Below are 23,352 nucleotides of genomic sequence, written 5' to 3'. Positions count from 1 at the left end.
CGTGCAGGACTTTTATACCTGGGAAGTCTTTCCTGTGGTTCACCTGATCCAGTCACTCCCCCTGCAACCCTTCCAGCATACTTTGGTTCCACCTGATTTTTGGCTGGGTAGCAGATGGCAGCCTCTCCTCATCAATAGCACCTCCTGCAAGAGTTCTCCAGATATGTCATGGCTAGAGGGGTGAGGACTCTGGAAATGTTTGAATTGAGATTTATTAATGTGTCTCTCCATAACCAGGATTACACAGTAGTGAAGAAGACCTCTAGTGATTGCTGTCAGGCCCCTGTGTCTGAGGGATGGGGAAGACTCCTGAGCCCAATCACAGGGCCTCCACCTCACACCCTGAAACATGAGGACATCAATGACCAGAAGATCCTAGAACTCACCTACAAGATGATTGAGCTGCTGACTGGAGAGGTGACACTGCTGGGAATGCTGGGACATTATACAGTAATGCTGTGAAGGGATTGGGGTATGACAGGATAATTGTCTATGTAAGGTTCCTATACGGTGTCAGGATGTCTCCGTATATTTCTCCATGGAGGAGTGGGAGTATTTAGAAGGACACAAAGATCTGTACAAGGACATCATGATGGAGGTTCCCCAGCCCCTCACATCACCAGGTAATAGGACTAAATACACACGGCCTATAATTATCTGTATGTAAAGAATGAATTCAGTCCCTGTATGTGTTTCCTCCAGATTTATCCAGTAAGAGGACAACACCAGAGAGATGTCCCCGTCCTCTTCATCCACAGGACTATAAACAAGAAGATCCCAATGCTCCACAGGATTATCAGGTAGATGGAGAGAAGGTGTCATGAGATCTCCTCTATGATGTGTAGACGGCTGTGAAGGTCTTGTGCTCAGTCTTGTTTTATCCACCAGTATTATATGTTTTATACTTGTGTAATGAGAGCGGTGGAGATGGCAGGATTGGAGCTGATCATAGATGGGATTTCTCCATCTGTCTGTGACTTTTACAATATTTGTTTCAGGGTGAAGATCTGACTCATATTAATACTACAGAGACATATGTGAGGGGTGATGAGCGGTGTAAAGAGGAGATTCCTACATACGACTACCCAGGTGAATAGTGATCACTAAATGCAGAGAAGTCACAGATTCTACTGTATTTATATGTTGAATTTCTACCGGCCGTACCGGTCCTGGAAGGACAGTCAAGTGAGAAGCCAAACCCTTTTTAGGTCAACAAGAAATATGTAGGGCGATCAGGAAAGGATATGGAAGTAGGGTCCGGTAATCTACTCAAAACTGGGTAACAAGTTAGCTCTGGTAATAACAGATTGGGTAATTTGACTCTAAGGGTATGTGACCACTGTCCGGATATGCAGCACTTTGGACGCAGTGGAAACCCGGCTCCATCCAAAGCGCTGCCGGCTTTTGTTCTCAATGTGTTCATTGAACCATGCGGAATCACCGCATCCTATTCATAGACTGGGTTATTTATCTTGTGGAGACTGAGCGTCTCCGTAAGATAAATAGACATGCTGCAGTCTATAAAGACGCGCCACGTGTCCTGTTACGCAGGGCCGCCGGATGTGGCCGTGCACGCATAGTGGTGACGGGATTTCATAAAATCCCCTCCACTATGCTGTAACATCTGAATGCTGCGGATTGCACCCTGCGGCTGTATGCAGAGTCCAATCCGCAGCAAATCCTGAAGGAATCCTTACTATGGAAACATACCCTTACACAATGAACTAAGTGACCCTGTGAATTTAGTGCAGCATCTCCACCAGCGCAGCCATGGACTATATTGCGAAGGCTGGTTAGGAAAGTGACAGTGCAGGAGCATGCCAGTACAAGAACATTACAGAGTAGTCATGGTTAGATGTGACATGACAGCATATGGTGTTCTATGTACAAAGGTGTTTCTCTATACCTTCTGTGCACAATTGATTATTGATACCCTACTTTACGTGATGTGTTTGTTGGATGAGATCACTTGGGAAGAATAAACACGTATCTTGATGCAGAAATGAGCAAACTTTTTTGAAACGACCCTACTGCTAAGAATAAAGATCATTTTCCCCTTCTGCATTTGGCTGCGTGCGGGCACCAGGCAGCATAATAGCACTGTTAACCTGCAAATATGCAGTCAATATGCAGGTTAACAACGTTGTTTCTGGTGACGGGTTCCCTTTAACATAGCACAAAAAAGTACCAATAAAAATGCTCACCACCTGGGCATAGAACGGGTTCAATAGCTAGTCCTGATATATATTCTCACATCCTTGTATATACTCCCCCAGCCTGGCATGTGCTCCTGCACTCTGATGTATGCTACTCCACCCTGGTATATGCTACTCCACCCTGGTATATGCTTCCCCAGCAAGTTATATGCTGCTCTAGCCTGGTGTATGCTCCTAAAACCTGGTATATCCTCCTCCCCGCTGGTATATGCTTCCCCAGCCTGGTAAATAGTCCCCCATCCTTGTCCCCCAGTCTTTCATGTGCTCACCCATCCTGGTCCCCCAGCCTATTATATGCTCCCCCAGCCTGGTATAAGGTTCGGCTTCCTGGTATATGCTCCCTCAGCCACGATTATGCTGCCCTATCCTGTCCTAGTATATGTTCCCCCAGCCTGGTATATGCCCCCTCATCTTTGTATATGCCCCTCCAGCCTGATATATGCTCCCCCATCCTTGTATATGTCCCTCTAGCCTGGTATATGCTCCCGCAGCCTGATATATAGCTCTAGCAAAAATTAAGAGACCACTGCACAGTTTTATAAAAATCAGCTTCTCTACATGTCTGACAGCCATTCCATTCCAGTGTCAGTTGAAATCCAGCCAGAGTCCACCTCATTCTACCTAATGTGCTTCTGATTAGATGATCACCTGAACCAAATATTATTTAACGAAGTATAAAAAACCCTGCTGTGATGTTCACCATCCTCTTGCAGTAGGACAAGCTGGATGGCAAAACAAGTGCTAGTAATGTCCCAAAAGTAATAGGAATGAAAAAATAACTTTTAACCATGCCAAAGGAGTTGAAGAGAAAAGTCTTGAGTGAGGAAAAGAAGGGCTCAATTCTGGCTTTACTGGCATAGGGATACAGTGAGCTTCATGTTGTCTCCATCCTTAAAATTTCTAAGACGGCAGTCCGTTACAACAAGGTCAAGCAGCAGACATTTGGGACAACAAAGTTACAGACTGGCAGAGGGCGAAAACGACTCTCCACTAACCAGGATGACGTCATCTTATTCGAATGTCACTCAGCAACCGCAGTATTGTTGTTTCTAAATGATTGAGTTTTCTTAGCATTATTTGAGGTCTGCAAGCACTGCATTCTTTTGTTATTTTGACAATTTCTCATTTTCTGAAAATAAATACAAAATTTAGTGCTTGGAAATTCGAAGACATGTCAGTAGTTTATAGAATAAAGAGCAATGTACATTTTACTCAAAAATATACCTATAAAAGAGAAAAATCAGACAAACTGAAAATTTCTCTAGCAACCTTCCACAACAGCATAGGAGGTTGTCTCCACGGCCTATTGGGGGACAGGAAGTACGAGAGGTTAAAAGGTCCCACCCACCTCCCTCTCACCAGTGTCTTTTACTGCCCCCATGGGGCATGGAGAGGTTCGGTATGCTGTGTGGCTGGCTGCTGCAGCGTGGCTGGGATCCTAAGCCGGGCAGTGGTGGTCGGTGGCGCTGCCTCCCCTCCTCCAGACTGCTCCCGTCTTCCTTGAATTCGGGACCGTTCCTGGCCCAGCTGCACTCTCCCAGGGGGAGTAAAACGGGCCAGTGATCCCCGACCGGAGGCCTCCCGCAGCTCTCCGGTCTCCTCCTGTTGCGCGCTGTGCGGTGACCCGGAAGTGACGTCACGCGCGGTCACTTCCGGGGTATGTCTGACGACTTCCTATCATGGCGGCCCCCATTCAGCTGCCGGCGCGTGGAGCTCGCCAGCACCAGCTGTACCTGCTCCAGGACCCAAGGAGGAGCAGGGGGAAAAATTAGAAACTGCGCTGAGGGCGGGGTTAACCCCTTATTAACCCGCCGGGAGACGCCGACAGGTAAGACTAAATCCCCGGTCAGCATGGACGGTTCTTCCTGCCCTGCGTCTGCAGAGCCCAGCGCTGCCCCAGCCACAGTGAGTGTTACCTGGGGTGAGTCCTAGTGGTGCGGTCCTGGGATAGAGGTCCTCAAAATGCTTCTCCCCCTTTTTTTTAGGGAGAAAAGTCTGCCCACAAAAGCACCAATACCACCAGCAAGTCAGCCAAATGTGCCATATGCATTTCAAAACTTCCCTCAAATTGGGTGAAAAAACTGTGTCAGGCATGCATGGACATGGTGGTCAGGGCTGAGCACCCGTCACTAATTGACGAAATCAGCAGCCTGGTTACTCATCAGGTCCAGACCTCTTTGGCTGCCCTGTCTCCCCCACCACCACCACCACCACCTCCTCCTCCGATTGTAGGCTCCCCATCCCCAAAAAAAACAGAAAATACAGCTAGAGGACTCGGAATCCGAATCAGAGAGGTCATATAATTCAGGCTCAGAGTTGGGAACAACTGGGAACTTCTAAATCAGCTGTAACTAGGAGATACCTCCTTTCTGCGGAATATGTGGAGGAGCTGGTCAGTGCTGTGCGGGCCACCATGGGCCTAGAGGACTAACCAGTTACTCAGTCAGCACAGGACCGCATGTTCGGAGGATTTGAGGGACCCAGGCAAACAGGTTTCCCAGTTCATAAGAGCATAGTAGACATGATCTGTCAGGATTGGGAGTACCCAGAGAAGCGCTACTCAGCCCCGTCGGAGCTCAGGCATAGATTCCCCCTGGAAGGAGAGGAGTTTAATTGGGTCTTCCCGAAGATTGATGTCCAGGTGGCGAGAGTGGTGAAAAAAACGGTCCTTCCATTTGATGACGTGTCCCAGCCTAGAGACCCGATGGACCGTAAGGCAGAAAGCCTCCTAAGAAAAGCCTGGGAAACTTCTGCCTTCTCCTTAAAATCAGGAATAGCGTCCACATGTGTCTCTAGGTCTCTCTTCCAATGGGAGTCATATTTCCCGGGGAACCTCAAGAGGTGACCTTCTTAACTCCCTTCCCATACTACAGAGGGCTACAGGTTTCTTGGCCGATGCAGCAATGGAGATGATGTGACTTCTAAGGTTAAACTCTGCTCCTTACCCTTCATGGGTGAACATGTCTTTGGCCTGGCCTTAGATGAAATTCTTGAAAAGGCCACAGATAAGAAGGTGCTTCCTGAGCAGAAGACCACAAAAAAGCGGCTTTTTCGAGCCCCCCAGAATCAACCATCCCAGCCGAGAGGCAAAGGAAAGACTGGAAGATGGAGTTATGCTAAGGGGAGAGGCAGGAACATCCTGGTCCCCCAGCAGCAGCAACAGCCACAAGAAAAGCAATGACTTGACCCCGGTGGGGGGAAGGCTTTCGAGGTTTATTCACTCATGGCAGATGATTTCCAAGAGCCCCCTGGGTCCTCAGCGTGATCAGGGAGGACCTGCTGCTAGAACTCGAATCCTTCCCTCCGCGGGGTATAAGAGTTACCTCCCCACCACCTCGGGAGTCCCCAGCACTAAAAACTGGCATCCAGCTCCTGCTTCAATCAAACGCCATCTCTCCGGTCCCTGTGGAGGAACGGGGAAGAGGGCATTATTCCAGACTGTTCCTAGTGAGAAAACCCACAGGAGAGGCAAGAAGAATAATAAATCTGAAGGGCCTCAACCGACACATCGTATATCACAGATTCAAGATGGAGTCGGTGAAGACCGCCATTCCTCTGTTAGGGCCGTCTCACTTCATGGCAACCATAAACTTAAAGGATGCCTATTTTCACAATCCCCATACATCCTTCTCACAGGAAGTGTCTGAGGTTTGCGATCTGCCAGGGTACAGAAGTCAGGCACTATCAGTACAACGTGCTTCCCTTTGGAATATCCTCTGCCCCTCGAGTATTTTCCAAGGTCATGGCAGAAGCTGTGTCCCACATCAGAAGGCAGGGCAAATGCATTGTGCCCTACCTGGACGACCTGCTGGTAATAGGAGCCTCCTACCAGATCCTGGAAAGACAGGTGACTCAAACCCTGAGTATTCTTCAATCATTGGGGTGGGTCCCGAATATAAAAAATTCACAGATCCAGCCCTCCCAGGAGATAAAATTCTTAGGAGTCCTCCTAGGTTCAAGACAACAAATGACTTTCCTCCCAGAGGAACATCAGAGGTCCATAATATCAAGGATCTCAGCTTTCAGGGAACAAAGGTCCCCAACCCTCAGGTCAGCCATGTCTATACTAGGGTCAATGACCTCCTGCATCCAGTCAGTGCCTTGGGCACAGGCCCACTCCAGAATACTCCAGTCCCACATCTTGAGGAGCTGGAACGGGGATCATACCTGCCTGAACAAAAGAGTCCAGACCCCAGGAAAGGTGAAAGCTTTACTAGAATGGTGGATGGACCGCAAGAATTTGTGCAAGGGAATCAACTGGTCCCAGATTCCCCTGGTCATGGTAACATCAGATGCCAGCAAAATAGGCTGGGGAGCTGTGGTGTCCCGGCAACCATTCCAGGGGTTGTGGAGCCAGAAAATGAGTGCAAAATCCTCAAACTTCAGGGAGCTGAAGGCTGTGGAGGAAGCTCTTCTGGCAGCAAGACGCCTAGTCCAGGGCCATCATATCAGAGTCTATTCGGACAATGTAGCAACAGTGGCCCATCTCTGACATCAGGGCGGCACGAGATCCAGCAGCCTAGAGGGGCTTTCTTGTCGAATATTTTGCTGGGCCGAAAGACACCTCCGTTCTCTAACGGCAGTCCACCTAAAGGGTGCCTCCAACCTTTAAGCAGATTTCTTGAGCAGAAAATGCATCCAGCCTGGAGAGTGAAGCCTAAACCAAAGAGTCTTTCAGAGGCTGGTCAACAGGTGGGGTCTTCCAGAGGTGGATCTACTGGCCTCAAGAGAAAATGCCCTAGAGAGACTACTTCTCCCTGAACCCCAAAGACAGATCCGTGGCGGTAGATGCCTTCGCCCACAGGTGGAGATTTCGTCTGGCGTATGCATTCCCGCCAGTTCCAATCCTTGCCGCAACCCTGAGGAAAATCCATGAGGATCGGACCCAAACCATCCTAGTAGCCCCACTATGGCCAAAGAGGAGCTGGTACTCTCTAATTATGGAGCTATAGGTAGACGGGCCATTCCACCTACCCCCTGGAAGACGACCTTCTCTTGCAGGGCCCTCTACATCACCCAAACCTCCGGGGAATGAAGTTAGCGGCCTGGTTACTGAGACCCAGATCCTGAGGGCCAGGGGGCTATCAGAAGCAGTAATAAAGACCCTCCAGAAATCTCAGAAACCAGTCACCATTGCTATTTATAACAAAATATGGAAAAAATTTTCCTCATGGTGTCTGCCAGATTTGCCTGACCCAGAAAACCCTAACATTTCCCATATCCTGGATTTCCTACAGCGGGGGCTTGAGCTAGGTCTAAAACCCAGCACACTTAAAGTTCAGATATCAGCATTAAGCTCCATGTTCGACTGTGACTTGGCCAACCACAGGTGGATAAAAAGATTCATCACATCAGCCACTAAGCTACATCCAAAAAGGCTAGTCGCCATTCCACCTTGGGACTTGAATGTGGTACTTACGGGACTCACTCAATTACCCTTTAAGCCCCTGACATCCTGTACTTCTCAGCTGCTCTCCTGTAAAGTGGCCTTCCTTATAGCGATAACCTCGGCAAGGCGAATAGGAGAGCTCCAAGCTCTCTCAATCAGGGATCCCTACCTAACCATTAGGGACGATTCCATAGTTCTTTCCCTTGATCCATCGTTCCTACCAAAGGTTGTGTCTGATTTCCATAGATCGCAGGAAATCATTCTTCCCTCATTTTGTCAAAACCCAGCGAACCCTAAGGAAAGGGTGTTTCATACGCTGGACGTAAGGCGCATAATTCTCTACTACTTAGAGTGTACCAAACCCTATAGAATTGATCACAACCTATTTATCCATACTTCTGGTCCAAACAAGGGAAAGAAGGTAGCAAAAAACACCATAGCCAATTGGATTAAGAAAGCCATCTCCGAAGCATACCTGGCGCAGAACATCGCTCCCCCTATGGGGATCAAGGCGCATTCAACACGATCTACCTCTACTTCATGGTCTGAGAGGGCAGGCGCATCTTCGGAGCAGATTTGTAAGGCAGCAACCTGGTCCTCCTTACATACTTTCACTAAACACTACAGGTTGGACCTTGTGTCCAACAGGGATCTAGCCTTTGGCCGAAAGTTCTTCAAGCCGTTGTCCTCCCCCCCCCCCCCAGTGCAGTATAGGTTGTTATGCCTCCTATGCTGTCGTGGAAGGTTGCTAGAGAAAATAGAATTAGACTTACCGGTAATTCGGTTTCTACAAACCTTCCACGACACCACTATTTCCCTCCCTGCATTCTTGGACAAAATTCTGAGAATCTTAAGGTAACCGGTGCTATGGTAATCAGTTATAAGTCACTGGTGAGAGGGAGGTGGGTGGGACCTTTTAGCCTCTCGTACTTCCTGTCCCCCATTACGGCGTGGAGACAACCTCCTATGCTGTCGTGGAAGGTTTCTAGAAACCGAATTACCTGTAAGTCTAATTCTATTTTTGCAATGGTCTCTTAATTTTTGCCAGAGCTGTATGCTCCCCCATCCTTGTATATGTCCCTCTAGCCAGGTATGTGCTCCCCCATCCTATTATATTCTCCCTTATCCTGCATGCGCTGCTGTTGTTCCATACATACGTACAAAACAACAAACAATAAGCCTTTCCCCGCTCCACTGCTACGCGCTGTCTGTGTTAAATATTTACATTTTGTTGAAGACACTGTGCGAATTTATCTTCAATAAAATAGCGCCAGAGATCCCGCCATGTGCAGGTGTTAACTCCGGCCCAACACTCCTCCTCCAGCCTCACCAGAGCTCGTGGTATGCCCTCACGTATTCAGTCAGCACCTACACATACCGCAATCTCCTGTGCTACAGTCATCCGCCATCCTCGTCGTCTACCCTGTCACCTTTATTAACGCTGGATGTGTCCTTCTGACTACGGCCACATTGTGCAGGCGCAGTCTATACCGGCTTTGGACAGAAGGACGCATTCAACGCTACATTCTAGATACAGTCATGGGCAAAAGCAAATTTTGGCAAAGTACCAACAGAAGTGACCTGTGAGGGAATAGCAGGTGAAAGGAAGTTTGACTAAAGTCAGGTAGTTCAATAATCAATCATGCAAGGAACTGAAAGCAAGGCCAGATTTTAAAAGGTGGTTCATTCTGATTGCACACATCAGGAACTCAGGGTGGTAACCAACAGGAAACTCAGGGAGAAGACATCAGCAACAACATAGCTTCAAGTATTTGGATAAGCACTGAATTGTCCAGCGAGCTGAATAGCTCAGTAGGAAGAGCTGCTGACTGGTGCACAAGAAGTACTAGGTTTGAATCCTGACAGGTACTGTTTGCGCTGATCCCCGGTGCCGGATGTGGAGGACAGCTCACATTATTGTCCTCTGCTCTGCCTGCGATCAGCGGGAGCTGGGGACAATATTGAGATTGTATTCAGCCCCCACTGTCTACATAGAGTGTAAAATTAAGAATAAAATAAAAAATCACATTATACTCCCCTTAAAAGCTCATACTCATTTGCAAGGAAAATGGACGAGTGCAATCCGCACTCTGATCAGTGTTATCTATGAGCATGCTGCGACTGTCCTTGTAACTCGGACGACACTCCAAATCAATGGGTGTGGGGGAAAAAATTGCATGTCACTCGGACCATGTGACTGCTGACTGATTTTTACATACCCATGTCCTTTGAAAAGCCGGCAATTCATCTGCTGCGTACAGTAAAAATCACAGCGTGACCCTACAGAATAGAATAGATATAAAGATATCAGTCACATACAGAATTAGTACAGTGTATGTACATCTTACTCTACATGTATTTTATTGTTTACTAAATATATTTTCTGAAAAAAACTGACGTGGGGTCCCCCAACAATTTATTAACCAGCAGAGGGAAAGCGGACAGGTGGGGGCAGATATTTATTCCCTAGTAAGGGGGTAATACCCATGGAGCTTCCTAGGATATTAATATTTGCTCACAGCTGTATACATAGAATAGATAGATATAAAGATGTCAGTCACATATATAATTAGTACAATGTGTGTGCAGTTTACTGTACATGTATTTAATTAAATGATTATTTTTCAGAAAAAATTGCATGGGCTTTATTTTCATAACCAGCAGAGGGAAAGCTGACAGCTGTGGGTTGATGTGTATAGCCTGGGAAGGGGGTAATACTCTGCATTTTGTTAAGCACACATGTCATCTTTTTGATCTTTGCTGATTTCACTGACCACTTCTCCACCTGCTGCTATACTTTAGGCATATGCCTTCTTGAGATTCGTGTAAATGGTGTTTATTATATGATTATTGTAGTCTTTATGACACTTTATATATATAATCAATACAATGTCCTTTACTAATTCCTCTGAAGACATATATTCGGTTTTTCATGTTTTACAACTAGAGATCCCTTACTGTTATTTCCATCAGTAATTTCAGTCTTGCACATACAGTGGGGAAAAAAAAGTATTTAGTCAGTCAGCAATAGTGCAAGTTCCACCACTTAAAAAGATGAGAGGCGTCTGTAATTTACATCATAGGTAGACCTCAACTATGGGAGACAAACTGAGAAAAAAAAATCTAGAAAATCACATTGTCTGTTTTTTTTTCATTTTATTTGCATATTATGGTGGAAAATAAGTATTTGGTCAGAAACAAGCAATCAAGATTTCTGGCTCTCACAGACCTGTAACTTCTTCTTTAAGAGTCTCCTCTTTCCTCCACTCATTACCTGTAGTAATGGCACCTGTTTAAACTTGTTATCAGTATAAAAAGACACCTGTGCACACCCTCAAACAGTCTGACTCCAAACTCCACTATGTTGAAGACCAAAGAGCTGTCAAAGGACACCAGAAACAAAATTGTAGCCCTGCACCAGGCTGGGAAGACTGAATCTGCAATAGCCAACCAGCTTGGAGTGAAGAAATCAACTGTGGGAGCAATAATTAGAAAATGGAAGACATACAAGACCACTGATAATCTCCCTCGATCTGGTGCTCCACGCAAAATCCCACCCCGTGGGGTCAGAATGATCACAAGAACGGTGAGCAAAAATCCCAGAACCACGCGGGGGGACCTAGTGAATGAACTGCAGAGAGCTGGGACCAATGTAACAAGGCCTACCATAAGTAACACACTACGCCACCATGGACTCAGATCCTGCAGTGCCAGACGTGTCCCACTGCTTAAGCCTGTACATGTCCGGGCCCGTCTGAAGTTTGCTAGAGAGCATTTGGATGATCCAGAGGAGTTTTGGGAGAATGTCCTATGGTCTGATGAAACCAAACTGGAACTGTTTGGTAGAAACACAACTTGTCGTGTTTGGAGGAAAAAGAATACTGAGTTGCATCCATCAAACACCATACCTACTGTAAAGCATGGTGGTGGAAACATCATGCTTTGGGGCTGTTTCTCTGCAAAGGGGCCAGGACGACTGATCCGGGTACATGAAAGAATGAATGGGGCCATGTATCGTGAGATTTTGAGTGCAAACCTCCTTCCATCAGCAAGGGCATTGAAGATGAAACATGGCTGGGTCTTTCAACATGACAATGATCCAAAGCACACCGCCAGGGCAAAGAAGGAGTCTCCAGATCTCAACCTTATAGAAAACCTTTGGAGGGAGTTGAAAGTCCGTGTTGCCAAGCGAAAAGCCAAAAACATCACCGCTCTAGAGGAGATCTGCATGGAGGAATGGGCCAACATACCAACAACAGTGTGTTGCAACCTTGTGAAGACTTACAGAAAACGTTTGACCTCTGTCATTGCCAACAAAGGATATATCACAAAGTATTGAGATGAAATTTTGTTTCTGACCAAATACTTATTTTCCACCATAATATGCAAATAAAATGAAAAAAAACACACAATGTGATTTTCTGGATTTTTTTTTTCTCAGTTTGTCTCCCATAGTTGAGGTCTACCTATGATGTAAATTACAGACGCCTCTCATCTTTTTAAGTGGTGGAACTTGCACTATTGCTGACTGACTAAATACTTTTTTTCCCCACTGTATACTGGCCTTTATACATTTGATCTCCTTGCTGGTCTCACTGGCTGTACATTCATATGCTGCTATATCTGATATGGTTACTCCTTAAAGACAAATGACTTTCCTTTCATTACTCTAGTAGTCTTTATGACACGTGATATACATCAGCACAATGCACTTTATCTACTAATCCTTGTGAGGTCCATCTTCATCTGCATGTCTAAGATCTCTTATAGCTGTAAGTCACATAAGTCCGGTAATTTATGCTTTGCATTGCACATATATTGGCTTTTTGAGTAATAAGTGCTGTAATATTCTGCAGTTATATAACTTGCTCCCCAGATTTGATTGCATGTGCTCAAATAGTTGAATATTTTTGCAAAGGTTTTGTACTTGGAAGTATTAGAGTTTATGAATAGGGTCTACATGATGACACTAGATTAGTCAGACTTGGGTGTATTACCTTATCAGACAGTAGTCTGTTGTACTTATATCTCCATTTTTAATTTATTTCTGTCTTAGATTTGTGTTAATAAAGATCTTTCAATTTTACTTTTTTTGGCTATAGGCTTCCTTTTTCTATTGGGATTCATTACTAATTTGGGAAGTGTCTTTCTTTAAGCCATTTATGTGTAGTTTTATTTATAGAAATGTGGTATAGTTTTCCTGATTCTCTGTCGCTTACCCCATGTCCAGCATTGCAGTAGCTTAGGTATCCATGGTTATGACCATTAGTAACTAACAGTCATTATATGAGTGGTAGTAACCATGGATACCTAAGCTAATGCAATGCTCTGCACATGGGGTGAGCAACATAGCGAGTCAGAAGAACTATACTACATATTTCCTAATATTATTATTATTACACCTACTACATATTGGGATAGTTGACCAGAGATGGGAATACCCCTTTAAGAATCTTACATGTTGTTATGGTGTATATTTTTATCTGTTGCTATAGATTGTGATGTAATAAAGCTTATTTTTATTCCTCCTTTTATTGCTTCAAATTTTTCTGCATTTGTGTATTATGTTTGTCGATTTGAGGTTCAGTACCATGGGATTTGTGAACAGGTGGCTCACCACTGTCTTGGGTCATAGTTTCATTATACTTTGAGTTGTATAGAATTATGTATATAGAAAGTATATAAAATATAAGGCGTTGATATTGAAAAATAAACTCCGTTTCATTCTTGGCAGATGACTGTGGTGTCAAACCAGATACCTATGAAAAGCACGCCATTACTCCAGCCCTTCAGAGCAAAAATCAATCATCGGAACCTTTTCAATCAGTCACCTATTTGGATTCATCACAGACTGTTAAGCAAAATGAAAGCTGCAACAGTGATGTTGAACATCAAATAATTCCCACAGAGAAGAAACCATTTACCTGTTCAGAATGTGGGAAATATTTTAAATATAAATCTAGCTTGCTTACACATGAAAGAATTCACACAGGAGAGAAGCCATATTCATGTTCAGAATGTGGGAAATGTTTTATCAAGAAAGATAAACTTCTTATCCATCAAAGAATTCACACAGGAGAAAGGCCATTTTCATGTCCAGAATGTGGGAAATGTTTCATGGTTAAAGCAACACTTGTTAGACATCAGAGAATTCACACTGGAGAGAAGCCATATTCATGTTCAGAATGTGGGAAATGTTTTAAATATAAATCTCAATCGCTTAAACATGAGCGAATTCACACAGGAGAAAAGCCATTTTCTTGTTCAGAATGTGGGAAATGTTTTAAAAAGAAATTCAATCTTCTTAACCATCAAAGAATCCACACAGGAGAGAAGCCATATTCATGTTCAGAATGTGGGAAATGTTTTATCCAGAGATCAGAACTTAGTGACCATCAAAGAATTCACACAGGAGAAAAGCCATTTTCTTGTTCAGAATGTGGGAAATATTTTATCCAGAAAGCACATCTCCTTATGCATCAGCGAAGTCACACAGGAGAAAAGCCATTTTCATGTCCAGATTGTGGGAAATGTTTTAGATGTAAGTCAAGTTTGCTTTTACATTACAGAATCCACACAGGAGAGAAGCCGTATTCATGTTCAGAATGTGGGAAATGTTTTATCCAGAGATCAGATCTTCTTGCACATCAAAGAATTCACACAGGAGAGAAGCCATATTCATGTCCAGAATGTGGGAAATGTTTTATCCAGAAATCAGGTCTTCTTGCACATCAAAGAATTCACACAGGAGAGAAGCCATATTCATGTCCAGAATGTGGGAAATGTTTTATCCAGAAATCAGTTCTTCTTAGACATCAAAGAATCCACACAGGAGAGAAGCCATATTCATGTCCAGAATGTGGGGAATGTTATACTATGAGTTCAAAACTTGTTGCTCATCAGAGAATTCATACAGGGTAGAAACTATTTTTTATGTGGTAATGTTATTCCTGGGAATCATATCTTCATCATCTAAAAACTCATGTAGAGTGTGAAGGAAATAAATAATAAGGGAAAGAAGGCAGTAGAATTACATTTAGTTTACAAAAGGGTGAAACTGGATATACCAATATTGTAAGCACAAAGGGGCATTTGCTGGAGGTAGGTGGCAATCCTGGGACCTTATAGCTCCTGGATTTTCATCTTAGAGGGATGTTGGCAAATGGTCTGTAGTAGAAGGAATATTTCCTATTGTCTGTATAGGAAGGCCCAGGTATTTGAAAGGGCACAACTTGGCTCATCCATCCATTCAGAGACAGCATCTTTAAACCCCTTCCTGACTTGCGCCGTATATACACGGCACCGCAGGAACTGTGTTCCTGTAAACTGCCCTATTGATATGGCGCTGTGAATAGGTAGATCAGCGATCTGTCATTATACAGCTGATGTCCCATCCAGGGGACAATGCAAAAGAGTAGGAAAAAAGTTAATAAAATGTAAAATTATTTTTTGTAAAAAAAAAAAAATCACAAAATAAAGAACAAAATAAAAGAAATATTTATCCAATAAATATATGTAAAAAAAAAAAATAAGGTACACATATTTGATATTGCCCCTTCTGGAACAACCTGACCTATAAAACTGTCCCACTAGTTAACCCCTTCAGTCAACACCTTAAAAACAAAAAAAGGCACAAAACTATGCTTTATCCTCATATTGCTGAACAAAAAGTGGAAAACAACACGATAAAAAAAAAAACCCAATCTACATAAAAATTGTACAGATGAAAACGTCATCTTGTCCTGCAAAAAAACAAGCCGTCATACGGGTCCGTCAGCAGAAAAATAAAAAAAAGCTATAGCTCTCATAATGAAGAGATTATTTTTTTTTTTTTTTTGTATAAAATAGTTTTTGTGTAAAAGCGCTGAAACAAAAAAGATATAAATGAGGTATCGCTGTAATAGTACTGACACGAAGAATAAAACTGCCTTATCAATTTTACTACATGCGGAAAGGCATAAAAAATATATGAATTACTGTTTTTTGTTCATTCTGCCTCCCAAAAATCGGAATAAATAGTGATCAAATAATGTCATGTGTCCGAAAATTATACCAATAAACGTCAACTCGTCCTGCAGAAAACAAGCCCTCACATGACTGTCAGCAAAACTATGGAAAAATTACAGCTCTCAAAATATGGCGATGCAGTTTTGCATCTGTGTCCTTTGTGTGACAGCAGCCAAGCATAAAAAAAATATAAATCTGGTGTGATGACACAGGATTTTACATTATTTATCCACACGTCTGTTTTCTGTAAGCCAGGAGGAATAGACTGTTATCTATATGTTGAGTTTTGCTTTTATGCGTTTGTTCTTCAGTTGGTCAAGAACCATACACTGTTTCCATATTAGTCTTAAACGTTGTTTTTGATCATTTTGAATAGCTAATGTTTTCCTCATATCATCTCCTACAACTTATTGTCTGCTATCTTTATACACTAAGTTGTAGGAACACTGGATTTTTACTTAATCTGTTGAATGACCATTGTGTGAGTCCTGTGGCTTGTTGACTTGCTAAACAGAGGATTGAAAACTATGCAAATTAATTAAGTAATCAACAATGTGAGTTAACCTGATCTCCTACCAGCATTGACCTGCGCTTTCAGGAGTGATCCCGAAAGTTAGCTAGAGAGAGAAGACCTTCTTGCTTTCTTCTGGCTGCCCATAGTCCTCCCCGCTCTCGCCCAGTGTCGGCCTCTGCGGCTCCTGCACCGGAAGCCATGCAAGTGGATCGTCTCAAACCGGTGGAGGAGCGCCGGAGAGAGAGGGTCGAACAGAAGCTCTGCTTCTATTGTGGGACTGCATCCCACTTCCTTCGCTCCTGTCCTATATGCCCGGGAAACGCCTCCACCTAGGACAGGTAAGAGAGGCCCCCCTAGGTAATTGTGATTCCTCTCTACCCTTGACTCTTTCTGTCCTTTTGCACCTAGGCTCCAAACGTTTTTCTGAGTGGGCTTACATTGATTCGGGTGCAGCTGGCAACTTTATTCAGTTCGAGGCAGTTAAGAGACTTTGTATCCCTGTCCGATCCCTGGAGACTCCTCGGCAGATTGCTTCGGTCGACGGTTGACCCTTGCGGGAGTCCGTTACTCTGGTCACCGAAGAGGTGGAACTTCAGATTGGAGCCTTACACCAGGAGAAGATGGTCTTCTAAGTGCTGCCCTCGTTATCTCATACCATCCTCTTGGGCCTTCCCTGGTAGAGAACCCACGAGCCTACCCTGGACTGGCTTTCCGGTGATATCCTGCGTTGGGGACAGTCTTGTCAAGACAAATCAATAAATCAACAATAGTCCTTATACCAAGTATACTGGCACTTCATTAACCACAAAGATACAAAAAAATGTCGGACTTATGTACTCATATTGCCGAACTGAAGAGAGCCAGCAATGATAACACAAAATTTATTGAATTAGTTTAAAATTACTTAAAATAAGACAAAATACCCAGCAGGAGGAATTAGAACGCCAAGAACGCAACAAAAATTATCTATATATTATATAGGCAATCCTATACATAATCCCATATATCCTAGGCAAACAAGCATAAATAAGCGGCTGAAGGTGCAGACACAATATTAACTATATGCTAATTAAATGTAGACCTAGATACTATAATGCACAAACGGTGCCAATACAATATTAGCTGTAATGCTAGCTATAAGTAAATAACCTAAATTCCAGTTTCATCAGCATAACTAACGTCATCATGGATAACAATCCTAAGTGGAATAAAGAAGAAAAGTACAAAGGGACAATTACCTCATGTAAGCAGGCGTCTGTGACAGTGCGTGGCATGACCTCCCCTACCCCAACGCGCGTTTCGCAATCGCTTCTTCCGGGGTCGTGTCAAAGGTGAGTGTGTCAGGAGGTTATATACCCCTGGGAGCCAATAGGAAGCCGTTGCATGTAACGGAAAAATCCGTTTCTTCAGATATTTCTGGCGCGTGTGCCGATCTGTGCAGCCCAGCATAACGTCACTTCCAGTGACGCGCTCCTTGAGCCGTACACTAGTGCACATGCGGCTCAATAATGGAGCGCTCCTGGAAGTGAACGGCGCTACAGATTCTGCGCACGCGCGCTATCATCAGGGATATGGATATTGTGAATAAACTGCCTCAATAATTATAAAGTGAATTTGAAGTGGACAATCTGTACTAGTGCTTAATTATTGTAAACCAATGATCTCCAATCAAGTGAACGAAAATAATTGTGCTTATAAAGACTAAGTAAAGTGATAAGAAAATTATGAATATTTAATAAAGTGAAATTATAATAAGTGCATGACACGTGAATAATTACATATTTCATTTTGTAAAAAACATACAACCAAACATAAAAATATTATAAAGTTATAAAGTGACAAGTGCATAATACTATATCCACCCTGTCCCAAACATGATCAAAGATATTCCTCTATAAGTAGATGTAAAAAAATTATCATAGAAGCATTAAGATAACTATTAATTAATTGAACTCTCAAAAATCAACAGTATTCTAAGCATGCTTCAATCCGAGTTTCATTCCTAATGCTAATATAAAAAGAAGGTCCCTAATAAATATAGCAGCATATGTTCTAATCATATTCCAATCTCATCTTCTTTCTTGATACTTGTGTAGAAAGAAGACCCATGATGAAAATATATTCTAGGCATGCTCGAGTTCAATATTCTTTCTTGATCGATATACGGAATAAAATCCATAATGAAACTGGATACCCATCCTGCCAAACTACGACTTGACCTAAGAATTCTCCAAGGTTAACTGTAAATCTAGATGAAAAATGAAGAATTAGTGAAAAGAAAAAAGTGCTAAAAAGATAAAAAATAAAATAAAAGAAACCCCACCCACGCCATAAAAATGCCACCAATAACCTATATAAATCCAAAACCGATGGTACAGGAGAGATGCAAACTCTATATAGATCCAAAGTTAATGATATAAGAAAGATGCAAACCCCAAACTTTCATTGAGGCCTAAAGGGCTCATGGTTCCCAAACGAAAGATCCATTGACTTTCTTTTTGGGCCAGAGCCTTGCTAAGATCCCCACCTCTGGGGCCCAACGTTACCAAGTCAATGCCCTTGATGATGAGACCTCTGGCATTGCTATCATAATAACGTTTAAAATGCCGTGGCAAAGTTTTCAAAAGCGAGTCGTCCAAAATGGTTTTAGCCCTTTCAATGTCCCTCACATGTGCTCTGGTTCTAACCTTTAGCTCACGTGTGGTAAGACCTATATAGGTCTTACCACACGGACATTGAGCATGATGACACCTTGTGAGAAACAATTGATGTGTTTTCTAATTTGATATATTTTGGAGTAGAACCTTGTCCCAGGTTCTACTCCACCCCGGGGTCGGATCTATCCATTATCCCCCTTCGAGACTCAGGCCATGACCGAATATATCCAAGAAAACCTGGTCAGAGGCTTTATTCGCAAGTTGTCTTCGCCTGCAGGAGCAGGTTTCTTTTTCGTCAAGAAGGATGGATCCCTCCATCCCTGCATTGAATACCTGGGCCTCAATGATATCACCATCAAAAACAAATATCCGCTTCCTCTCATGCCGGAGCTGTTCGACTGTCTGCGGGGAGCACGAGTCTTCACGAAATTGGATCTCCGAGGGGCCTATAATCTAATCCGCATTCGTTCCGGAGAATAGTGGAAGACCACTTTCAATACCTGAGACAGCCACTATGAATATTTGGTCATGCCCTTCGGCCTGTGCAATGCTCCCGCAGTGTTCCAGGAGTTCGTCAACGATGTGTTTCAAGATCTTCTCAACTCCTGTGTAGTGGTGTATATGGACGACATCCTTGTGTTTTCCTCGGACCTGGCTACCCACAGAAAAGACGTCCGTCAAGTCTTACTACGTTTGAGAGAGCATCATTATGCCAAGCTCGAGAAGTGCGCCTTCGAACAGTCCTCCCTGCCATTCTTGGGTTATATCATTTCCGACTCTGGCCTACATATGGACCCTGGAAAAGTGTCCGCCGTGCTCAAATGGCCGCTTCCCCAGGGAATCAAGGCAATCCAGCGATTCCTTGGTTTCTCTAATTACTACCGGCAGTTTATCCCACACTTTTCTACTTTGACTGCTCCTATCTCCGCCTTGACCCGTAAGGGGGCTAACCCTCACCTCTGGTCTCTGGAGGCCGAAAAAGCCTTTCGAACCTTGAGACAAGCCTTCGCTACAGCTCCCGTATGCCATCATCCAGAGGTTAACAAACCCTTTATCTTCGAATTAGATGCATCTGCCATCAAAGCCGGGGCGGTTCTTTCCCAGAGATCTTCCTCCGGTCGACTAGTCACCTGCAGTTTTTTCCCTAAAATGTTCTCCACCGCAGAGAGAAACTACGCCAGTGGTGACCGGGAGCTGCTCGCCATCAAATTGGCCTTGGAAGAGTGGCGGTATCTTCTGGAGGGAGCAGTGCATCCATTTAAAATCTACACTGACCACAAGAACCTGGCATACATCCAGTCAGCACAGAGACTTAATCCCCGTCAAGCCAGGTGGTTGCTATTCTTTGCCCGGTTCGATTCTGAGCTTCATATCCGTCCCGGTGGCAAGAATCTCAAAGCAGATGCTTTATCCAGGTCCTTTCTGGTCTCCGATAATAAGGAAGAGCCATCGCACATTGTAGACCCTAGTAAAGTCATCGTGGTCGCTCCCATTAATTTGACTTCGTTGTTGCTGGGTAAGACCTTTGTGCAAGAAAGAGAGAGGAAGTGAGAGTTACGTTGGGGTCATGCCTCCAAGCTAGCCGGCCATGTGGGCCTCAAGAAAATGCTTCTCATCTCTCGTTTAAATTGGTGACCATCACTTCCTCAAGATGTCTGAAGTTTTATCACCTCCTGCCCGTCGTGTGCCAAAAACAAAGTCCCTCAGCACCTACCCTCTGGTCCCTTGCACCCGCTTCTGGTTCCTTGGCGAGGATCTTCATCACCCATGTTTTCTGGATTCACAGCTTCCCCAAGCACATCGTTTCCGACAGAGGGGTTCAGTTCACTTCGCGGTTTTGGAGAGCCCTATGCAGAATGATGGAAGTAACATTGGACTTCTCTTTCTACCATCCCCAAACCAACGGTCAAGCAGAGCGTACGAATCAGATCCTTGTGACTTATCTCCGGCATTTTTCCAACGCCCACCAGAACGACTGGTCCAGCTTGCTCCCATGGGCCGAATTCACCTACAATAACCACACTAGTGAATCCTCCTCCAAGTCACCCTTTATCGTCTACGGGCAACATCCTGGTGTTCCTCTGCCGGTACCCCTGTCTCGGGTGTGCCGGCGGCCAATCTTCTGACCAAGGAGTTCTCCAGGGTCTGGCAGGAGACCAAAACCGCGCTTGAACGAGCTCAAGGCAGGATCAAGAGACATGCCGACAAAAAATGCCTGGATTCTCCACTGTACCAACCTGGAGATAAAGTATGGCTGTCTTCAAGATTTGTCCACCTTAAGCAACCCTCGTATAAACTAGGTCCTCGGTACATAGGTCCTTTTGAGGTCTTAACTCATATCAATGATGTGGCCTACAAGTTAAAGCTCCCTGCCTCGCTACGGATTCCTAATTCCTTCCATGTTTCCCTCTTAAAGCCTGTCTTACTTAACCACTTTCATCCTTCCACTGGTTGCTCACCTCCGCCTGTGTCCACACAGGATGTCTTTGAAGTTAAACACATTCTCGCTATGAAAAGATCTAGAGGTAGGACCCTATTCCTAATCGATTGGAAGAGTTTCGGTTCTGAGGAAAGATCTTGGGAGCCCCGGGAAAACATCCAGGCTCCTCGTATTTTAGCCAAATTCCTTTCCGGTCTTACGCCCCCTCTTCTTAAGGAGGGTGGTACTGTCACGCCTACCCTCTGTTCCATGGCTCCCGGTCTCCCTGCTGCTTCTGTGGCCGCTACTCTGGCCGCCTCTGCCGTGGCTCCCGCTGTCCCCGCTGTAAAGGCGCCGGCGGCTCCTGCCGCCTTCCTTGTCTCCGCGCCGCCTAGGGCTCCTCGGCACTCCCGGCTCTCTTGGCCCGCCCCCACTGCAGGCGCACGTCAATCAACCTCCCTTCCTGTCCTGCAGCCGGCCTCTGTCCCCTGTCAGGTACACAGGCGCACATCGTGCCATACATTAAGGCATGCCTCTCCCGGACTGAGCCGTCCTATCTCTTGGCCTCCATGATGCTGGGTGCACCCTGACCCGGAAGTCCTGCAGCGTGCCCTATATCAGGCAGCCTCACCCCATGCTCTGAGCCTGACTGTCAATTGTGGTTCACGCTTGATCTCGGGTCCACTCTCTCCTGCGTTTTCCCTGTCTCTGCGCTCAGTACTCTTCCTGGTCCTCTGTCTTTTCTCCACTTGTGACCTCCTTGTGTTCCCTTCTAGGTCCTGCCCGTTCCAGCCTGTGTCCACCTGCTCCAGCATCTCTCCCTGAGCCCGTTCCTGCCTCCTCCCTTGCTGGCTACCTCCGTCCCCGCGGCTACAGCAGTCTCCCCTGTGGTTGTCGCCATCTCCCTTCTGCCTGCCAGTACGGCCCCCGCCTGTGTTTCCCTCCGGCTGTCCCCAGGTATCAGCTTCCACGGCGATAGTCTCCCCTGGGCCTGCCCCTAACGCTCCCAGTATAGGGGGTGGTACACCTGATCAGCTCGCCTGAGGGAGGTTCGTCGTTGCGGTCCTGAGGGTTCACCCCCCACAATACTCCAGTCTTACAACTGGACAGTAGAGTTGAGCGAAACGGGTCGAAAAATTTCAAAAGTCGCCGACTTTTGGCAAAGTCGGGTTTCATGAAACGAAACCCGACCCTAGGATGAGGTTGGCCACGAGGTCTGCGACTTACGCGCCAAAGTCGCGTTTCAAAAGTTTGTTTTGCGCTCTTTTTCAGCCAATCAGGATCCAAGGACACTGTGGGCAACGTGATGACATAGGCAGGGGTCACCACCATCTTTCAGAAGGGCATGCAAGTGATTGGCTTGCTTTGGTGGGCGTCACAGGGGTTATAAAAGGGCGTGCACGCCGACCGCCATCTAACTTCTGCCGACCTTAGCATAGGGAGAGGTTGCTGCTGCTGATTCTGTAGGGAGAGCGTTAGGCAGGAAAGAAGAAAAAAAAACTGCTTCTGCTGCTAGCGATTTTGCCTGTACAACACACCAGTCACTGTGTGCAGTGCAAGGGGAGGCTATATTGTGATGGATCAGCGGTGTTGGTTGTTAGGCTGCCTTCTAAGGCTTCCTGACAGCTGCATTGCTGTTTACCCACTGCTCTGCAAACTGCTTTTTTAAAAGCAATCCCAATTTTTTTTTTTTTTTGTCCTGCTGAGGTACTGAGCGTGCATTTTTTCACACCATACAGCGGTGTACGCTCCTCACACAGTACCGTGTAACGGCTGTTATCACAGCCACAGTGAAGCTATCTGTGTGTCACTCTGTGAGAATAAGTCGAGGACATGTTCCGTTCTTACAGACCTGCACCTACTAGTTTTGTCTAGCTTTCAAACACTTAAATATATTTGCTGTTTGATCACATTCAAAACTATAGAGAGACAGCGTGTGTCAGTCCGTATACTTAAAAAACACGGAGCTTGACAATTTTACGTACACCGGACAGCCGTGTACGTGCACGCTCCTCTCAGTACCATGTAACGGCTCTTATCACGGCCACAGTGAAGCTATCTGTGTGTCACTGTGGAAGGATAAGTGGAGGACTTGTTCCGTTTTTACAGACCTACACTCTAGGGAGATTCCTATTCTGCCCAATTCTACA

At 45.0% G+C, this 23,352-nt stretch overlaps 2 protein-coding genes across 4 annotated transcripts in view; one reads left to right on the top strand and one right to left on the bottom strand.

Moving 5' to 3' along the window:
- The window catches only part of LOC141094275 (uncharacterized), a 36,214-nt gene extending 19,306 nt beyond the window's left edge, over positions 1 to 16,908 (top strand). For 2 of the 3 annotated variants that reach the window (XM_073580109.1, XM_073580108.1), the window contains exons 3-7: positions 238 to 417; positions 500 to 623; positions 703 to 800; positions 999 to 1,089; positions 13,340 to 15,100. In XM_073580109.1, coding sequence (XP_073436210.1) covers positions 238 to 417; positions 500 to 623; positions 703 to 800; positions 999 to 1,089; positions 13,340 to 14,526 — 1,680 coding nt within the window. In that variant the 3' untranslated portion in view covers positions 14,527 to 15,100. Of the gene's footprint in view, positions 1 to 237; positions 418 to 499; positions 624 to 702; positions 801 to 998; positions 1,090 to 13,339; positions 15,101 to 16,534 lie in introns of those variants that run through there. The other variant, XM_073580110.1, reaches the window with a different exon arrangement.
- Positions 1 to 23,352, bottom strand: part of LOC141094226 (uncharacterized) — a 754,752-nt gene that overhangs the window by 312,903 nt on the left and 418,497 nt on the right. The gene's annotated exons all lie outside the window — the stretch shown is intronic.

The sequence above is a fragment of the Dendrobates tinctorius genome, unplaced genomic scaffold (genome assembly GCF_039654945.1).
Source record: "Dendrobates tinctorius isolate UK_male_01 unplaced genomic scaffold, ASM3965494v1 ptg000063l, whole genome shotgun sequence".
Classification (NCBI taxonomy): domain Eukaryota; kingdom Metazoa; phylum Chordata; class Amphibia; order Anura; family Dendrobatidae; genus Dendrobates; species Dendrobates tinctorius.
Note: the sequence above shows the minus strand (reverse complement) of the source record. Positions and strands in the feature narration are given on the sequence as shown.